Source organism: Selaginella moellendorffii, unplaced genomic scaffold (genome assembly GCF_000143415.4).
Source record: "Selaginella moellendorffii unplaced genomic scaffold, v1.0 SELMOscaffold_0, whole genome shotgun sequence".
Taxonomy (NCBI): Eukaryota; Viridiplantae; Streptophyta; class Lycopodiopsida; order Selaginellales; family Selaginellaceae; genus Selaginella; species Selaginella moellendorffii.
Genome location: NW_003314261.1, coordinates 5,770,216 through 5,784,466, shown reverse-complemented (window position 1 = coordinate 5,784,466; position 14,251 = coordinate 5,770,216). Strand labels below are relative to the sequence as shown.

Here is a 14,251-nt window from a genome sequence, read left to right as displayed (position 1 = left end):
CTTTGGCAAGGGGTTCTCATGAACCCACCAACATAGCCTCAAGGTACCACACCTTGGCACATTTGGTGTCTCCACACCATCGGCTCCACGAGCCTACCTCTATGACATTTCCCCTTCGTGTCTAAGTCTTTGCCAAGACCAACACCGCTCTTTCTCATGCCAACCATTAGCACTGCCCCATAGAGGTCACACACAACTTTATGTCAAAGTTGTTTTCTTCTGGGAACACCTTTCCCATAACTTTAGCATGGCACATTTTGCCATCGATGAGATACTCTCTGTTCTCATCCTTGGATCCTATGATCCCCCCCCATCCTTTGTGGGGTACAACGCACCTCAGTCCAAATGCTTCATTCAGTCCTTTTTAGGACCTTCCCTTGACTCTACTTGAGTCGTCTAGCAGTTTTGGACTTGGTTAATCCACCGACCCGTAAGGTCCTACTTGTGGGGCACTAGCTCACTGGAATACACATCTTGCATTCCGGTCCTACTCAAAAGGACTATTTTCACAAGCGTTACTCCGACACTTGATTTTGTTCTCTGGGGGCAACCTTTGCCCTTTAGGACTACTTGTCCATGTGATGAGAATACCAACTCATCCACTTAATACACCCCCAACTCCTTGGGTTGTTCCAGCATTTATTAAAGGTAGCCCCGGCTACCATTTCAAGGACTTGAGTCCTCTTCCGTATTTGACCTTCCACGGTCATTACCTTTGGTCTCACATTCATGAGCACCAACCTCAACCATATGAGGATAATCTTGTGACTCCTTTATTGTTTTGGAGTCTCTATCTTTCCCGTGATCCCAACTTTAGTTGTTTACCACAACAACCTAAGCCAATTTGCTGAGACAAATGCTCATCCGGATCACATCCTCAACTCAATGAGGAAAACCTTGCACTGTTCCCAAGATCCCAAAGTCGTTCCATTATTGGCCCTTTTCTATCCACCACCTCGTCTACAAGTTCACACATGAACTGTAATGGAGAGCCATGTCTTCCCGACTTGCTACTCCTCAAGGATAGGCCCACTCCTTGGACCTTCCGATGCCAACACTAGTGGTGATATACTTGAGCACCAATAAAAGTCGGACTAAGGAACAGCTCCGATACCAAATTGTAAGCGACTAATTTTTCCATTTTACTTTAGTCACTTAACCACACGGCTGACCACTTGGAGGAGTCTCATTGACAACTTCCATAAGTCCAACTCAGGACTTGGGGCTTGCTAACCCCGAGAATGGCATCCATGCCACTCAACCTTAGCACTTGGTCCAAGTGCTCCACGTGTCCGATCCCATGATCGACACCCCAAGGTATCACCGACGTACCGGCCTGTTACGCTAAGGCCATGCCCATTTACCTTGGTCACACTGGTGGTCCAACACCACTTGCATCACCGTCTTGGCCCTCCAAGACTAGGCAAACCATCCGTGAGTGGTCATCTCAAATCCACTCCTTAGCATCCTTAGGATGCCCACCGACAAGGGGAATAGCCTTCCCCAATATCCCTCTGTCAGTCTCCACTAAGTCCCTTTCTGCCCCTGGCCGTGTTTGCCAATACTGCCACTGGATCAAGACCCACAGGCCTGACCACTAAGTCCCACGGTCCTCTGGGACTTCCTCACCACACGACTGTGTCCTTGGTCACTACCCCAGAAGACTGCTCCTCTTCCTTTCCACAGTCTGGGCCTTTGGGGCAACATTTCGGAACACCGTGGCCTTACGCGAGCCACCTGGGTACTCTCCTCGCCTTCTGCCCTTGGGTGCTCTAGCCATGGGCTTAGAGCGGGTTCCGTTGAGCCACACCAGGTATCCAAGTAGGTAGTGCCACCCACACTTGGACTGGGAGCATCGGCCAGTCGATCTCCCGGGGGAACTAGAGCCGGCTCTTGAACACTTCACCAAGCTACCCCGCTTGTCGGTCTGTGTTCACTCTAGTCTTGGACTTCCCAGTGGGCAGCTCATCACCCAACACTGGGTCTGGCCTTCCTGGGCCAAACTGGCCTTTCCTGGCCAAACTGGCCTTTCCTGGCCAAACTGGCTCCACTGCAGTCCTCCCCCTTACTATACTTTTGGGGCTCACCAAACCCCCCAGGGTCTGGGAGACGAACGCTTTGGGCTTTCACCCTCTCAAGCTCCGGACTCGGACTCGGACTCGGACTCGGACTCGGACTCGGACTCGGATTCAGACTCGGACTCGGGCTCGGGCTCGGTCTCGGTCTCGGTCCCGATCTCGGTCTCGGTCTCGGTCTCGGTCCCGGTCTCGGTCCCGGTCTCGGTCTCGACTTCGGACTCCATCTCGGACTCCATCTCGGACTCCATCTTGGACTCCATCTCGGGTCCATCTCGGGTCCATCTCGGGTCCATCTCAGACTCCATCTCGGACTCCATCTCGGGTCCATCTCGGACTCCATCTCGGACTCCATTTCGGGTCCATCTCGGGTCCACCTCGGACTCCATCTCGGACTCCATCTCGGACTCCATCTCGGGTCCATCTCGGACTCCACTTCGGACTCCAACTCGGGTCCATCTCGGGTCCACCTCGGACTCCAACTCGGACTCCATCTCGGACTCCATCTCGGGTCCATCTCGGACTCCACTTCGGACTCCAACTCGGGTCCATCTTGGGTCCACCTCGGACTCCAACTCGGACTCCATCTCGGACTCCATCTCGGACTCCATCTCGGACTCCACTTCGGACTCCAACTCGGGTCCATCTCGGGTCCACCTCAGACTCCACTTCGGACTCCATCTCGGACTCCATCTCGGGTCCATCTTGGACTCCACTTCGAACTCCAACTCGGGTCCATCTCGGACTCCACTTCGGACTCCAACTCGAGTCCATCTCGGACTCCACTTCGGACTCCAAGTCGAGTCCATCTCGGACACTCCCACGTGTCATGTGTTGGTCCTTTTGGGTCCCTTTTTGGAGCCTCGCCTTTTGCTCGCTTCGTGCTCGTTCCTCGAGCACTTCGTTGGGAGTTCCACTCCCGCTCTTGACTTTTCAAGTCGGAGCTTTTGGTCCAAACGTGTTACGCTCGTTTGGCTCTCGCTTCGGCCACTACCATGTGGCGCCCTTCCAGCTCCACTTTGGGGCCTAGGGATTTTGTGTCTCACACTTTGAAGCTTCAGATATATGATTTTGATGTTGTTCATCGCCCAGGGAGTTCTATGGCTGATGCTGATGCCCTTTCTCGAGCTCCTCTTCCTTCTCCACTCACTTCTCATGTTTCTGATGAACCTGTTGTTCCAGCATCTGTGGATTTTCTAGATGAGGATTCTGTGCCATCGGCGGTTGCTGTCCTTGACGTTCAGTGTCCACAGGGCGTAGAGCAAGATCTACCTTCTCTGGATGAGGTTCGCGAGGCTCAAAAGATTGAGCCGTGGATTCGAAGGCTTCGAGATGGGTTTGAGAATCCTGCATCACTTGCTGATGACTTGCCTTTTCGGCATTTACATTCTTAATATCGCCTTGAAGATGGCCTTCTTTATTTTGTGGGGACGGATCCTGATGCTCATTTACGGCTGGTGGTGCCTTCGGTGTTTATTCCGCGGTTTCTCCATGCCTACCATGATTCTCCTATTCTATGTGGGCATATGGGAGACCGTCGTGTCACCGAGAAGTTGCGCAGATCTTTCTATTGGCCAGAGATGCGACGTGATATTATCCGGTATGTGTGTAGCTGCATTTGGTGCCAAGCTCGTAATACTCCCCCTTGTGCTGCGGAAGGACGGTTGGAGTCAATTGCAGTTTCTCGTCCGTTTGAGTTGGTGGCGTTTGATCTTATGGGACCTTTTCCACGATCGACTGCTGGCAATGAGTATGTTATTATTGCTTCTGACTACTTGACTCGTTGGGTGGAAGTTGGTGCTCTTGCTAGTGCCTCTGCAACTGCTGTTGGATACTTCCTCCTCAATCGAGTGGTGTTCCAGCATTCTTGTCCAGAACGGATTCTTTCGGATAATGGTCCTGCATTTATGGCTGAGGTATTTCATGTTTTGACATCTCGGTTGGGGATACGCCACACTTTTACGAGTGCTTATCATCCACAATCAAACGGTCTGGTGGAACGGCTCGTTCGGACATTCAAAGGGATGATTGCGAAGTATGTGAACTTTCAACATTTGGATTGGGATGGTTATTTGCCGTCTCTTTGGTATGCTTATGTCACAGGGGTGTAGAGTTCTGTTGGTGCTTCACCATATAAACTTCTATATGGTCATGATCCAATATTACCAACAGAGCTAGGTTTACCTTCGCGATTGCCACGAGCTCCTGATGCTAGGTCATGGGATCAATATTTGACAAGCATTCTTCCACTTGTCCGAGCAGAGTCTGCTGAACACTTAGGCCGCGTACAAGTGGGACAACAACGGCACTACAATTCCCATCATCGTCCACCAGCGGAGTACAAAGTGGATGATTTGGTGTTAGTCCGTTTTCCCCATCTTACGGTGCGTGGTTTATCTAAGGGGCTCCTTGCGCAGTGGAAAGGACCGTATCGGGTGTTGCGGCAAGTTGGACCACAAGTTTATGAGGTTCGGCATGACGTTCAGCAGGCTGATCCTCCGGAGATTGTGCATGTGCAGCGGTTAAAACGCTTCATACAAAGGGATCAGGAGCAGTTAATACCGTCTACAGATCCACCGATGCCTCCTCCTGACGTTCCTCCAGATCCCGGCCCATCTACAAGAGAACCCTAACAGCCTTCCATTATTCCAAGAGGAGGGGATGATGTGAGGGCCAAGTGTACGGCTACAATGCTGTATACTAATATTAGCGTAGTGGATTTTGGTAGCCGTCGGATTGGTTTCAATCCGGACCACTCGCTCCTGTATATAAGCTAGGGTTTTTGGGTTAATTGATATGCACATTTCTGTATTCCCTTTCCATATTCCATGCACTCACAAAACTTAATTAAAAAACATATAACAAATATAGTACAAAACATTTCAAAGACTTCAATAAAGATTACAATAATAAAGATTCAAAAAGACTAAAAGAACTCACAAAAAAAAAGAGATACACTTTAAAAATAAAGGAAACAACAAGAAATAATCATAAAACATCTTTTATTATTCACAAATAAAATATCGTTGTTTTCTATGACATGACGTGGCACAGATTTCACCTTCCTGTTCCTAGGGCCAAGACACCCAACCGTTGTCTTTTCTTTTCCTCTCCGCCGCGCCGCGCCAGCGCAGGGTGCGCGGCGGCGACGCGGGCACCTCCAACAATCCAATGGATCCGACTCCGCCCACTCCAATCGATCCCAGCGCCAGTAGCAGCAGCAGCAGCAGCGACCCGTCTCCCAGCCCCGGCCACGCCATCGTGTGCGGCGCGGGTGTGATCGGCGCCTGCACAGCCTACTTCCTCGCCAAGAAGGGCGTCCGCGTCACGGTCGTGGAGCGCTGCAGCGTCGCCTGCGCCGCCTCGGGCAAGGCCGGCGGCTTCCTCGCGCTCGACTGGTGCGATGGCAGCCCCCTCGGCAAGCTCGCGCGCGCCAGCTTCCTCATGCACCAGCGCCTCGCCGCCGAGCTCGACGGCGCGCACCGCTACGGCTACCGCCCCCTCGACACGCTCAGCCTCGTCGTGGAGGAGCCAAGGTCCGGCACTGACAGCCATCACGCTGGTGGCAGCGAGGTGGTGAACGCTTCCACCCCCTCGGTTCTTCCATCCTGGACCGACGGCCCTGTCAAAGGTGCCACCCCGATTGGAAACCAGACCACCACCGCGCAGGTCCATCCGGCTCTCTTCACGCAAGCGGTGCTCTCCGCCGCCGAGGCCGAGTTTGGCGTCCGGGTCATCCGCGGCGAGGTGGAGGAGCTCCGCCTGGATCCACATCGGATGAAGCTGCTGGGAGTTGTCGTGAACAAGGAGCTCATCCCGGCCGAGGTGGCGGTGGTGGCGCTCGGCCCCTGGTCCAGCAATCTCAGCTCCATCTCGGACCTCACCAGGATCTCGGGGAGGAAGGCTCACAGCATCGTCGTCCGGCCCAAGAGCTCGCAAGATCTCACCCCGCACGCGCTGCTGCTGAGGTACAAGACCCGGGAAGGCAAGCAGCTCGCTCCGGAGGTCTACCCGCGTCCCACCGGCGAAGTTTACGTCTCGGGCATGTCCGAGGAGGCCGAGCTGCCCGCTACTGCCGATCAAGTCAAGCCCAGGAACGAGGCCGTCGCCATGTTGAGGAGAGTGTCCGAGACCGTCTCCTCCCACCTCCAAGGGGCCGAGCTCGAGACCGCCCAGGCCTGCTTCATGCCGCTATCGGAAGATGGACGGCCGCTCATTGGAAAGCTTCCAAACGTCGAGGGAGCGTACGTTGCCACCGGACACGGCTACTGGGGGATTCTTAACGGACCGGCCACCGGGGCCTTCTTGTCGGAGCTCATCGTCGATGGCGAATGCAAGACTTTGGACTTGAAGTACTTTGATCCGGCCAGGTTCTTTAGGAACAATGCCCGGAGGAAAGACTGCTTTCTGTAACGAGTAGAAAACGAAGAGTTTCGAAAACGAGAGTGAAAGAGAATTGAAAACCATGGAAAAAACCTGTAGAGGCTTTTTGACAATCGTGCCATGGTGAAATTTAGCCAGCCACTTATCCTCGTCGTTTGCTCAGACGCCACGAGTTCGGCTCGTGGTACCGATCGTACAGCGGCTCTATACGTTCCTGCCGCTTTCTCTTGCTCAGCTTCGTTGGATCGGCTTCCTTGAAGAACCTGGGAGCGAGCTCGACCAGCCACTTTGGATCGATGAGTGTAACTTCTCGCATGTACTCCTTCGTCGTCATAACTAGCTCGTGGTAGATCACCCAGTCGGGCTGACGCTGGAACAGTGCACTGCTTGGATGAATGTAGACGGGCTGGTTCTCCACTATCGTCCTGTATCCTTCCTGAGGATCCTTGCGCCCGGCATGGAAGAAGAATCCAGCACATATTGCTTTCCTGATCCTTGTGAAGTTCTTCCCAGCACTAACCACATCCAGCTTATATCTGCACACAAACAAGAACAGATGAGAAAAACGAAAAGGAAAAAAGAAAACTTGTCTTACTTGTCCATGATCGTGAGCAGCTGCTTCCTCACGTCTTGTGCTCTCCTCAGTGATCGAGACTGTACAAAATTCTCGAAGCACCATGGTCCGGAGAAATTTTTAGCTCTCCACGCCTCGTAAACAGCAAGCAACGTCAGGTGATCACCCTCCGGCTGGAAGAACTTGGCTCTCTTCTGATCTGCCTGGGCCTGCTTCTCACGAGGACGATAGAAAATGTTTTGCGCCTGGAGCATCGAGATGATTGTGAGGATCTCGTCGCTGCAACCAAGGTCCACGCTCGCCAGAAGCATCTTCGACAGAGGTGGCTCCAAAGGAAACTCCGCCATCTTTCGCCCCAGCTTGGTCAGCAAACCTTCTTCATCCAACGCTTGCAAGCTGTAGAGTTGCTCCATAGCAGAAATAAGCGCCTGGGACTGTGGAGGATCCATGAAGTCGAACGAGAGTAAATCGTTGATCCCCATGGCCTTCATCATCAGAACCGTCATCCCGAGATTGATTCTCTGTATCTCCGGCACAGTCGTCGGAAGCATCTCGTTCCAGAACGAGCTCTCAGTGTAAAGTCGATAACACTTCCCGGGACCTGTTCTTCCGGCACGACCAGCTCGCTGCTTCGCTGACGCTTGAGATATAGGAGTGATCACGAGTGAGTCGAGTCCCAGCTTCGGGTTGTACACCTTCTGCTTTGCGAATCCCGGATCAACGACATAGTAAATGCCATCAATTGTCAGGGACGCCTCCGCAATATTAGTAGCAACGACGACTTTCCTTGTCCCTGCAGGAGCTGGATCGAAGATTCGAGTTTGCATCTCGCTGGGAAGAGCGCTGTAGACCGGCAAGATGATCAACTCTGGCACGTTCGGTCCCAGACCCTTCATCCGTTCATACAAAATCTGGCAAGCGGTGTCGATCTCCTCTTGACCCGTCAAAAAGAGCAAGACGTCCCCCTCCGGCTCCGTAAGATGAATTTGCATCACCGTGATCAATGCCGCGTCTAGGTAGTCGGTCTCTGGCTGTTTGGTGTAGAGAATCTCGACTGGATATGACCGTCCCGGTATGGTGAAGATGTTACAGTCGTAAAAGTAACCCGAGAACTTCTCCGCGTCCAGAGTTGCCGACGTAACGATCAGCCGCAAATCAGGCCGCCGCTTGACCAGGCTCTTGAGCAACCCGAAAAGAACGTCCGTATGGATGGTTCTCTCGTGAGCTTCATCCAGCATGATCACCGAGTATGCCGAGAGGTTTTCGTCCACAAGTATCTCTCGGAGAAGCATACCATCTGTCATGTACTTTATGACGGTCTCGGGCCCTGTGCAGTCCTCGAAACGGATAGCATATCCAACCTCCTCACCCAAACGGCAACCGAACTCTTCCGCCACCCTCTTCGCCACCGACATGGCAGCCACTCTACGAGGCTGCGTGCAGCCGATTTTCCCCCTCGAAGTGTATCCCGCCTCAGCCAGGTACTGTGTCATCTGAGTCGTCTTTCCCGAGCCGGTCTCACCAATCACGACCAGGACCTGGTTCTCGTTCACAGCCTTCACAAGCTCCATCTTCAGCTTATAAATCGGCAAGCTCTGCCTCTGCTCTTGAATCGAAAGCTTCGACCGTTGTCCAAAAGTTGGAGCCTTCCCAAACGCATCCTTCTTCCACTCGGGCATGTCGTATGCAGACAGTCCTACACCCCGGAGCTCCTGCGCTAGGTGCCGCTCTCCTGTCTCTGGCATGGGATCCTCCCATGGACGATTCAAGTCCTTGGGAATAGAATCCAGCATTGTCCGCTGCTGCTGTTCGCGAAGCTCCCTTCTCTCCTTAGCCAGAGCCGACTGAGTTGTTGCTGCTCTCTGCAACGAACCGTCGGGGTTCTTGACGATCTTCACAGGCGAGAGATCCACCGAGTATCTTGTTTGTCCCCTCAAAAACGCAGGCTCGTCCTCGTTAAGCTCGATTTCAAGCTCTTCTTCAGCACCCTCGTCGTGATACAGCATACCACCACCGTCATCGTCATACAGGGGATTCTCTCGGATGCCGACCACCCCTGAAGCAGCCAGCTGCTTTATCTCCCACCTCTCTGGAGAGCTCATCTTCTTCGAAGGCCTTCTGGAGTGCGATACGTCTGGGTCGTCGTCGATCAACGGAATCCCAGAAAGACCCTTCCTTGTCGTCGACGGCTTGTTGGCAATGGATGGATTGGTTCTAAACGCATCCTCTTCATTTCCTGATGGCTTGTGAATAGGAACCAAATCGTCCCCGGTTTTCTGGTCCACGTCTCTCATAGAAAGACTCATCTTCTGCCCCGTCAAAGACACCACCTTCACCCAAACCTCCTGGTCCCTCTCCACAGCATCCTTGGCATGCCCAACCTTTCGAGAAGCCATCTGAGAGATATGAACTAGTCCCTCCTTGCGCCCCCAGAACCCATTCAGCTGGACAAAGCAGCCAAAGTCCATTATCCTCGCCACCCTGCCCTTGTAGATCTTGTAGAGCTCTGGCTCCTCCGGCCGGGACTCGGGCTCCCGACGCTGGTCTCTTCCATTTTCCTCGTCTCTCCTTCTCCTACTGGTCCTGCTATCCCTGCTATCCCTGTCCCTGTGCCTTTCTCTATCTCTATCTTTCTCCCTATCTCGGTCCCGCTCTCTATCCCTTTCCCTCTCCCTGTTCTCTTTCTCTCGCTCCTTCTCCTTCTCTCTATCTTTCTCCTTCTCCCGGTCTCTCTCCTTCTCCTTCCTCTCCTTGTCCCTCTCCTTGTCCTTCTCCTTCTCCTTCCTCACGGGCGGCAGAATGGCGTGAATGATCGTCAGCAGCGTCTTGACGAAGTAATCCGGCATCTCCGCCCCATTCTCCTTGAGCTTACCGCCGAATTCCTCCACGCTCTCGCTGCCCCGGCCCAGCTCGATGATAAACTCGGCCAGCGTCTTGTCGCTGCACCCTACGTGCGTCTCCAGCTCGGCGCATACCTTGGACACGAGCGACAAGTACTCGAGCTTCTTCTGGAGCACCGCCTCGCCGTCTCTCGCTTTCTCCATCGCTGCTTCTCTGCCCTAGCCCTAGCAACCCCTAAATCAAGGAAACCAAGAATATTCCATATTTTATCTAACATTTCATATTTTATCTAACAAGGCGCTACATTCATAGATTTGAATATGAAATCTTCCAGGAGATACACACCCTTCTCTGCTTTCTCCAGTTTCACGCCCAAGTTCTTGCAAAACAGTACATCTTGGCCTGGAAGTAAGTTACCACGATCAGCACGAGGATTGAAGATAGCTCACTCGCAATCTAATTAACTTACAGTCTTGCCTCCAGTACTCGCGAGGAAGCAAATAGTCGTTCTTGTAGTGATCCTCGTAGATCATCTGAGAAAACCGCGTAAGCTTTCCACAAAAGAGAGCACTATACTCACGTCAACCAGGTAGATGATCATGTCGTTGATCTGACTCATCCGTGTTTCCAGCCGAGGTTTGTGAACTTGATACCGCCCATTCCACGCTCTAGCTCGTATCCCCTGGAGCTCTTCCAGCGAGCACTCGAGCATTCCCGATTCCTTCCAGCGACAGTTCTCGCACAGGCTCACAAAGACACCGCGGAATGCTGCTCCGAAAACGCTGGCTGCCGCATCGTAAAGCTCCTCGCACCTGTCCCCCTCCTCGTCGTCGGCAGCTCCCTGGAGGCTCCACTTGACGTGCTCCACGAACGACTTGGTGGTGACCCCGCACAGCTTCTGGAGCTCCGCGTGATCACTCTTGCCTCTCGTCGTCAACGTCCAGGTGTAGAGCAAGCGGCCCATTGTCTCGCTCTCGTCACTGTACGGGTGGAAGTCCCATCGTTGCTTTCGGTAAAGTCGCGAACGATTTGTGAGCCAGTCTTCGACAAAAGCACTCGTCGCAGCACTGACATTCTCGATGTCAGTGCCTCGCAGTTTCACTTCCTGAACATTGGGAAACAAAAGCATCAGATAGAGGATCGAGAAAAGTGGCAAATGCTTACTTACCTCGAGCATCTGGCGGACAGCAGCAGTGAGTTCAATCGACTTGCACTCTATCCTTGGGACGGTATCAAGCCATGGGACAAGCAGCTCGATTATCTCCTCCGACGGTGGAGACTGGTAGTTCTCTGCGAAAAACACCAGTGCAGCGTGAGTGGCAGCGTCCGCAAGAGCCCGCGTCTCGAAAGCAGCCAGCCATTCCATCGCCTGCTCGTAGCTCTCCCCGTCAAGCTGAAGTACCAGCCAGGTATGTATAACATCGCAGGCTGCCTCACTCATGTCAAACAGCCGAGCAGCATCCTTGACGATTGTTTGTGGCATGCAAGTCGAAGGGACTTTCGCCACTGCGTCCGCCATGGCTGGAAGGTTTCTCGTGTTAGAAGTAACAATGAGAAGCAAAAGGAAACGAGAGAGAAGGCCATGTACATACATGCCAGTGCTTCTTCGGTCGCATCTATGTTGAAGATGATACCATCCTTCTGCAACGAGGAGCCTTAGCTTCTGGATCGTAAACATAAGAAACCACTTAGTACCTCGTCATCGAAAATCTTGGCCACGTCCTGGAACATAAAGGAAAAGGGAGGCAGCTGCTGTACATAGAAGTCAGCAGCGAAGATTGCGAGCAAGTAAACATCCGGGACGGTCGTCTGAAGGACGTGACGAAGGGCATGGTGCCAAATCCTCCACTTGAGGTCGCAAACTTGAACTTGGCGCTGGGCTGTCGAGTGGTAGAAGCTGAGAGACTCGGTGTTGTCCAGACCAAACCGAGAGAACAAAGCTCTCACAACGTGTTCCACTTGTTCACCGATCTCTGTCTCCCTCCACTTGCTAAAAGGATTCGCCATGGTACCTCCGGCCTTGGGATATACTTGAGTATATATACAAGGGATATAAAAGGGGAGAGACTTACCAGCGTCGGGATGGAGCAAAGGGATGGACGTTCCTTGAGCGAGCGTTCTACAATGCAAGAAATGAGGCCTAGGCATACCACTAGACAAGAAGAGATCGCACCTCTTTCATCCTCTTTCATCACGAGCAGCTCCACGAACAGGAGAGATGGGAGCGATTGGCATCGGCTCAAACACCAAGTGGTTTCTTATGTTTACGATCCAGAAGCTAAGGTTCCTTGTTGCAGAAGGATGGTATCACCTTCAACATAGATGCGACCGAAGAAGCACTGGCATGTATGTACATGGCCTTCTCTCTCGTTTCTTTTTGCTTCTCATTGTTACTTCTAACACGAGAAACCTTCCAGCCATGGCGGACGCAGTGGCGAAAGTCCCTTCGACTTGCATGCCACAAACAATCGTCGAGGATGCTGCTCGGCTGTTTGACATGAGTGAGGCAGCCTGCGATGTTATACATACCTGGCTGGTACTTCAGCTTGACGGGGAGAGCTACGAGCAGGCGATGGAATGGCTGGCTGCTTTCGAGACGCGGGCTCTTGCGGACGCTGCCACTCACGCTGCACTGGTGTTTTTCGCAGAGAACTACCAGTCTCCACCGTCGGAGGAGATAATCGAGCTGCTTGTCCCATGGCTTGATACCGTCCCAAGGATAGAGTGCAAGTCGATTGAACTCACTGCTGCTGTCCGCCAGATGCTCGAGGTAAGTAAGCATTTGCCACTTTTCTCGATCCTCTATCTGATGCTTTTGTTTCCCAATGTTCAGGAAGTGAAACTGCGAGGCACTGACATCGAGAATGTCAGTGCTGCGACGAGTGCTTTTGTCGAAGACTGGCTCACAAATCGTTCGCGACTTTACCGAAAGCAACGATGGGACTTCCACCCGTACAGTGACGAGAGCGAGACAATGGGCCGCTTGCTCTACACCTGGACGTTGACGACGAGAGGCAAGAGTGATCACGCGGAGCTCCAGAAGCTGTGCGGGGTCACCACCAAGTCGTTCGTGGAGCACGTTAAGTGGAGCCTCCAGGGAGCTGCCGACGACGAGGAGGGGGACAGGTGCGAGGAGCTTTACGATGCGGCAGCCAGCGTTTTCGGAGCAGCATTCCGCGGTGTCTTTGTGAGCCTGTGCGAGAACTGTCGCTGGAAGGAATCGGGAATGCTCGAGTGCTCGCTGGAAGAGCTCCAGGGGATACGAGCTAGAGCGTGGAATGGGCGGTATCAAGTTCACAAACCTGCGCTGGAAACACGGATGAGTCAGATCAACGACATGATCATCTACCTGGTTGACGTGAGTATAGTGCTCTCTTTTGTGGAAAGCTTACGCGGTTTTCTCAGATGATCTACGAGGATCACTACAAGAACGACTATTTGCTTCCTCGCGAGTACTGGAGGCAAGACTGTAAGTTAATTAGATTGCGAGTGAGCTATCTTCAATCCTTGTGCTGATCGTGGTAACTTACTTCCAGGCCAAGATGTACTGTTTTGCAAGAACTTGGGCGTGAAACTGGAGAAAGCAGAGAAGGGTGTGTATCTCCTGGAAGATTTCATGCCCAAGGACTTGTTAACTCTACATCCATGAACGGAGCCCGGGCGGTGCCAGAAGAATGCCGCTCGAGCTGGAGACGCACGTAGGGTGAAGCGACAAGACGCTGGCCGAGTCGAGCTGGGCCTTTGAGGGAGTCAGGTAAGTTCTCGCTGCTTGTACGTTTTCGTCCACGAAACTTAGTGGGACACAAGCTTTTTGTGAGCGAGTGGAACTAATAATTGTCACTTATCTCAGAAACTTGTTTTGGCTCAACAAAATTCAGACTTTTGCTGGGTGTTTTTTTCTTCCAGACGCTTGCTTTTTTTTTTTTCTCTCGCCAGGTTTACAAGGATAGAAACGTTGTGGCTCAGCTGGTCCGTTTTACCAGCATTGTCGTAAACTATTTTGCTCTTTGTAAGAGTGGCTGAAAACAATCACTACTAGGAAGTGGAATGTTCTGCCACCTTTCTCCCTTTATATTCATGCAACAATGGTACCATCTTCATCGTAGATTGAGACAGAAGAAGCATTGGCATGTTTAGATTGTCATGTAGATTTAACACCCTTTGACAGATGCTATTTAGTGTTGATTGCACTAATAAAGTCATCACTGCGTCTGGCTGCAAGACCTCAAAAACATGTATTATATATTAGTTGAAGGAGATAATCAAGTTCACCCTCTCTGATAATGTGTAAGTTGATTGGTCTCACTTGATTATAAAGGTAAAGTCTTCTGATATTCATATCACACTAAAAGTTTTCTTCAATTACGTTCAAATCTAA

At 52.2% G+C, this 14,251-nt stretch overlaps 4 protein-coding genes across 4 annotated transcripts; 2 read left to right on the top strand and 2 right to left on the bottom strand.

Annotated features, from left to right (window-relative positions):
* Positions 1 to 5,163: 5,163 nt before the first annotated feature.
* On the top strand, positions 5,164 to 6,501 carry LOC9642698 (putative oxidoreductase C1F5.03c). The gene has a single exon (XM_002961202.2). The coding sequence runs from the start codon at positions 5,247 to 5,249 to the stop codon at positions 6,486 to 6,488; it is 1,242 nt and encodes a 413-aa protein (XP_002961248.1). The 5' UTR covers positions 5,164 to 5,246; the 3' UTR covers positions 6,489 to 6,501.
* Positions 6,469 to 10,083, bottom strand: LOC112345206 (probable pre-mRNA-splicing factor ATP-dependent RNA helicase DEAH5). The gene is made up of 2 exons (XM_024671528.1): positions 7,054 to 10,083; positions 6,469 to 6,994 (listed from the first exon to the last, which is right to left on the bottom strand). The coding sequence occupies exons 1-2, from the start codon at positions 10,074 to 10,076 to the stop codon at positions 6,601 to 6,603; spliced, it is 3,417 nt and encodes a 1,138-aa protein (XP_024527296.1). The 5' UTR covers positions 10,077 to 10,083; the 3' UTR covers positions 6,469 to 6,600.
* Positions 10,084 to 10,162: 79 nt separating this feature from the next.
* Positions 10,163 to 11,887, bottom strand: LOC112348690. Its single transcript, XM_024681740.1, has 6 exons — positions 11,569 to 11,887; positions 11,466 to 11,514; positions 11,042 to 11,394; positions 10,454 to 10,978; positions 10,343 to 10,406; positions 10,163 to 10,275 (listed from the first exon to the last, which is right to left on the bottom strand). Exons 1-6 carry the CDS (start codon positions 11,878 to 11,880, stop codon positions 10,163 to 10,165), a joined length of 1,416 nt encoding a protein of 471 aa, XP_024537508.1. The 5' UTR covers positions 11,881 to 11,887.
* Positions 11,888 to 12,173: 286 nt separating this feature from the next.
* On the top strand, positions 12,174 to 13,765 carry LOC9642697. Its single transcript, XM_024681657.1, has 5 exons — positions 12,174 to 12,219; positions 12,291 to 12,643; positions 12,707 to 13,231; positions 13,279 to 13,342; positions 13,410 to 13,765. The coding sequence occupies exons 2-5, from the start codon at positions 12,293 to 12,295 to the stop codon at positions 13,520 to 13,522; spliced, it is 1,053 nt and encodes a 350-aa protein (XP_024537425.1). The 5' UTR covers positions 12,174 to 12,219; positions 12,291 to 12,292; the 3' UTR covers positions 13,523 to 13,765.
* Positions 13,766 to 14,251: the final 486 nt, after the last annotated feature.

Bases quoted from the DNA above. Each gene is read 5' to 3' on its own strand.
- LOC112348690 (XM_024681740.1), bottom strand. From the start codon at position 11,880: ATGGCGAATCCTTTTAGCAAGTGGAGGGAGACAGAGATCGGTGAACAA. The intron at 10,407-10,453 runs GTGAGTATAGTG...CGGTTTTCTCAG, and splicing joins TGATCATCTACCTGGTTGAC to ATGATCTACGAGGATCACTA. The intron at 10,276-10,342 runs GTAAGTTAATTA...ACTTACTTCCAG, and splicing joins CGAGTACTGGAGGCAAGACT to GCCAAGATGTACTGTTTTGC.
- LOC9642698 (XM_002961202.2), top strand. From the start codon at position 5,247: ATGGATCCGACTCCGCCCACTCCAATCGATCCCAGCGCCAGTAGCAGC.
- LOC112345206 (XM_024671528.1), bottom strand. From the start codon at position 10,076: ATGGAGAAAGCGAGAGACGGCGAGGCGGTGCTCCAGAAGAAGCTCGAG. The intron at 6,995-7,053 runs GTAAGACAAGTT...GTTTGTGTGCAG, and splicing joins CTGCTCACGATCATGGACAA to ATATAAGCTGGATGTGGTTA.
- LOC9642697 (XM_024681657.1), top strand. From the start codon at position 12,293: ATGGCGGACGCAGTGGCGAAAGTCCCTTCGACTTGCATGCCACAAACA. The intron at 13,232-13,278 runs GTGAGTATAGTG...CGGTTTTCTCAG, and splicing joins TGATCATCTACCTGGTTGAC to ATGATCTACGAGGATCACTA. The intron at 13,343-13,409 runs GTAAGTTAATTA...ACTTACTTCCAG, and splicing joins CGAGTACTGGAGGCAAGACT to GCCAAGATGTACTGTTTTGC.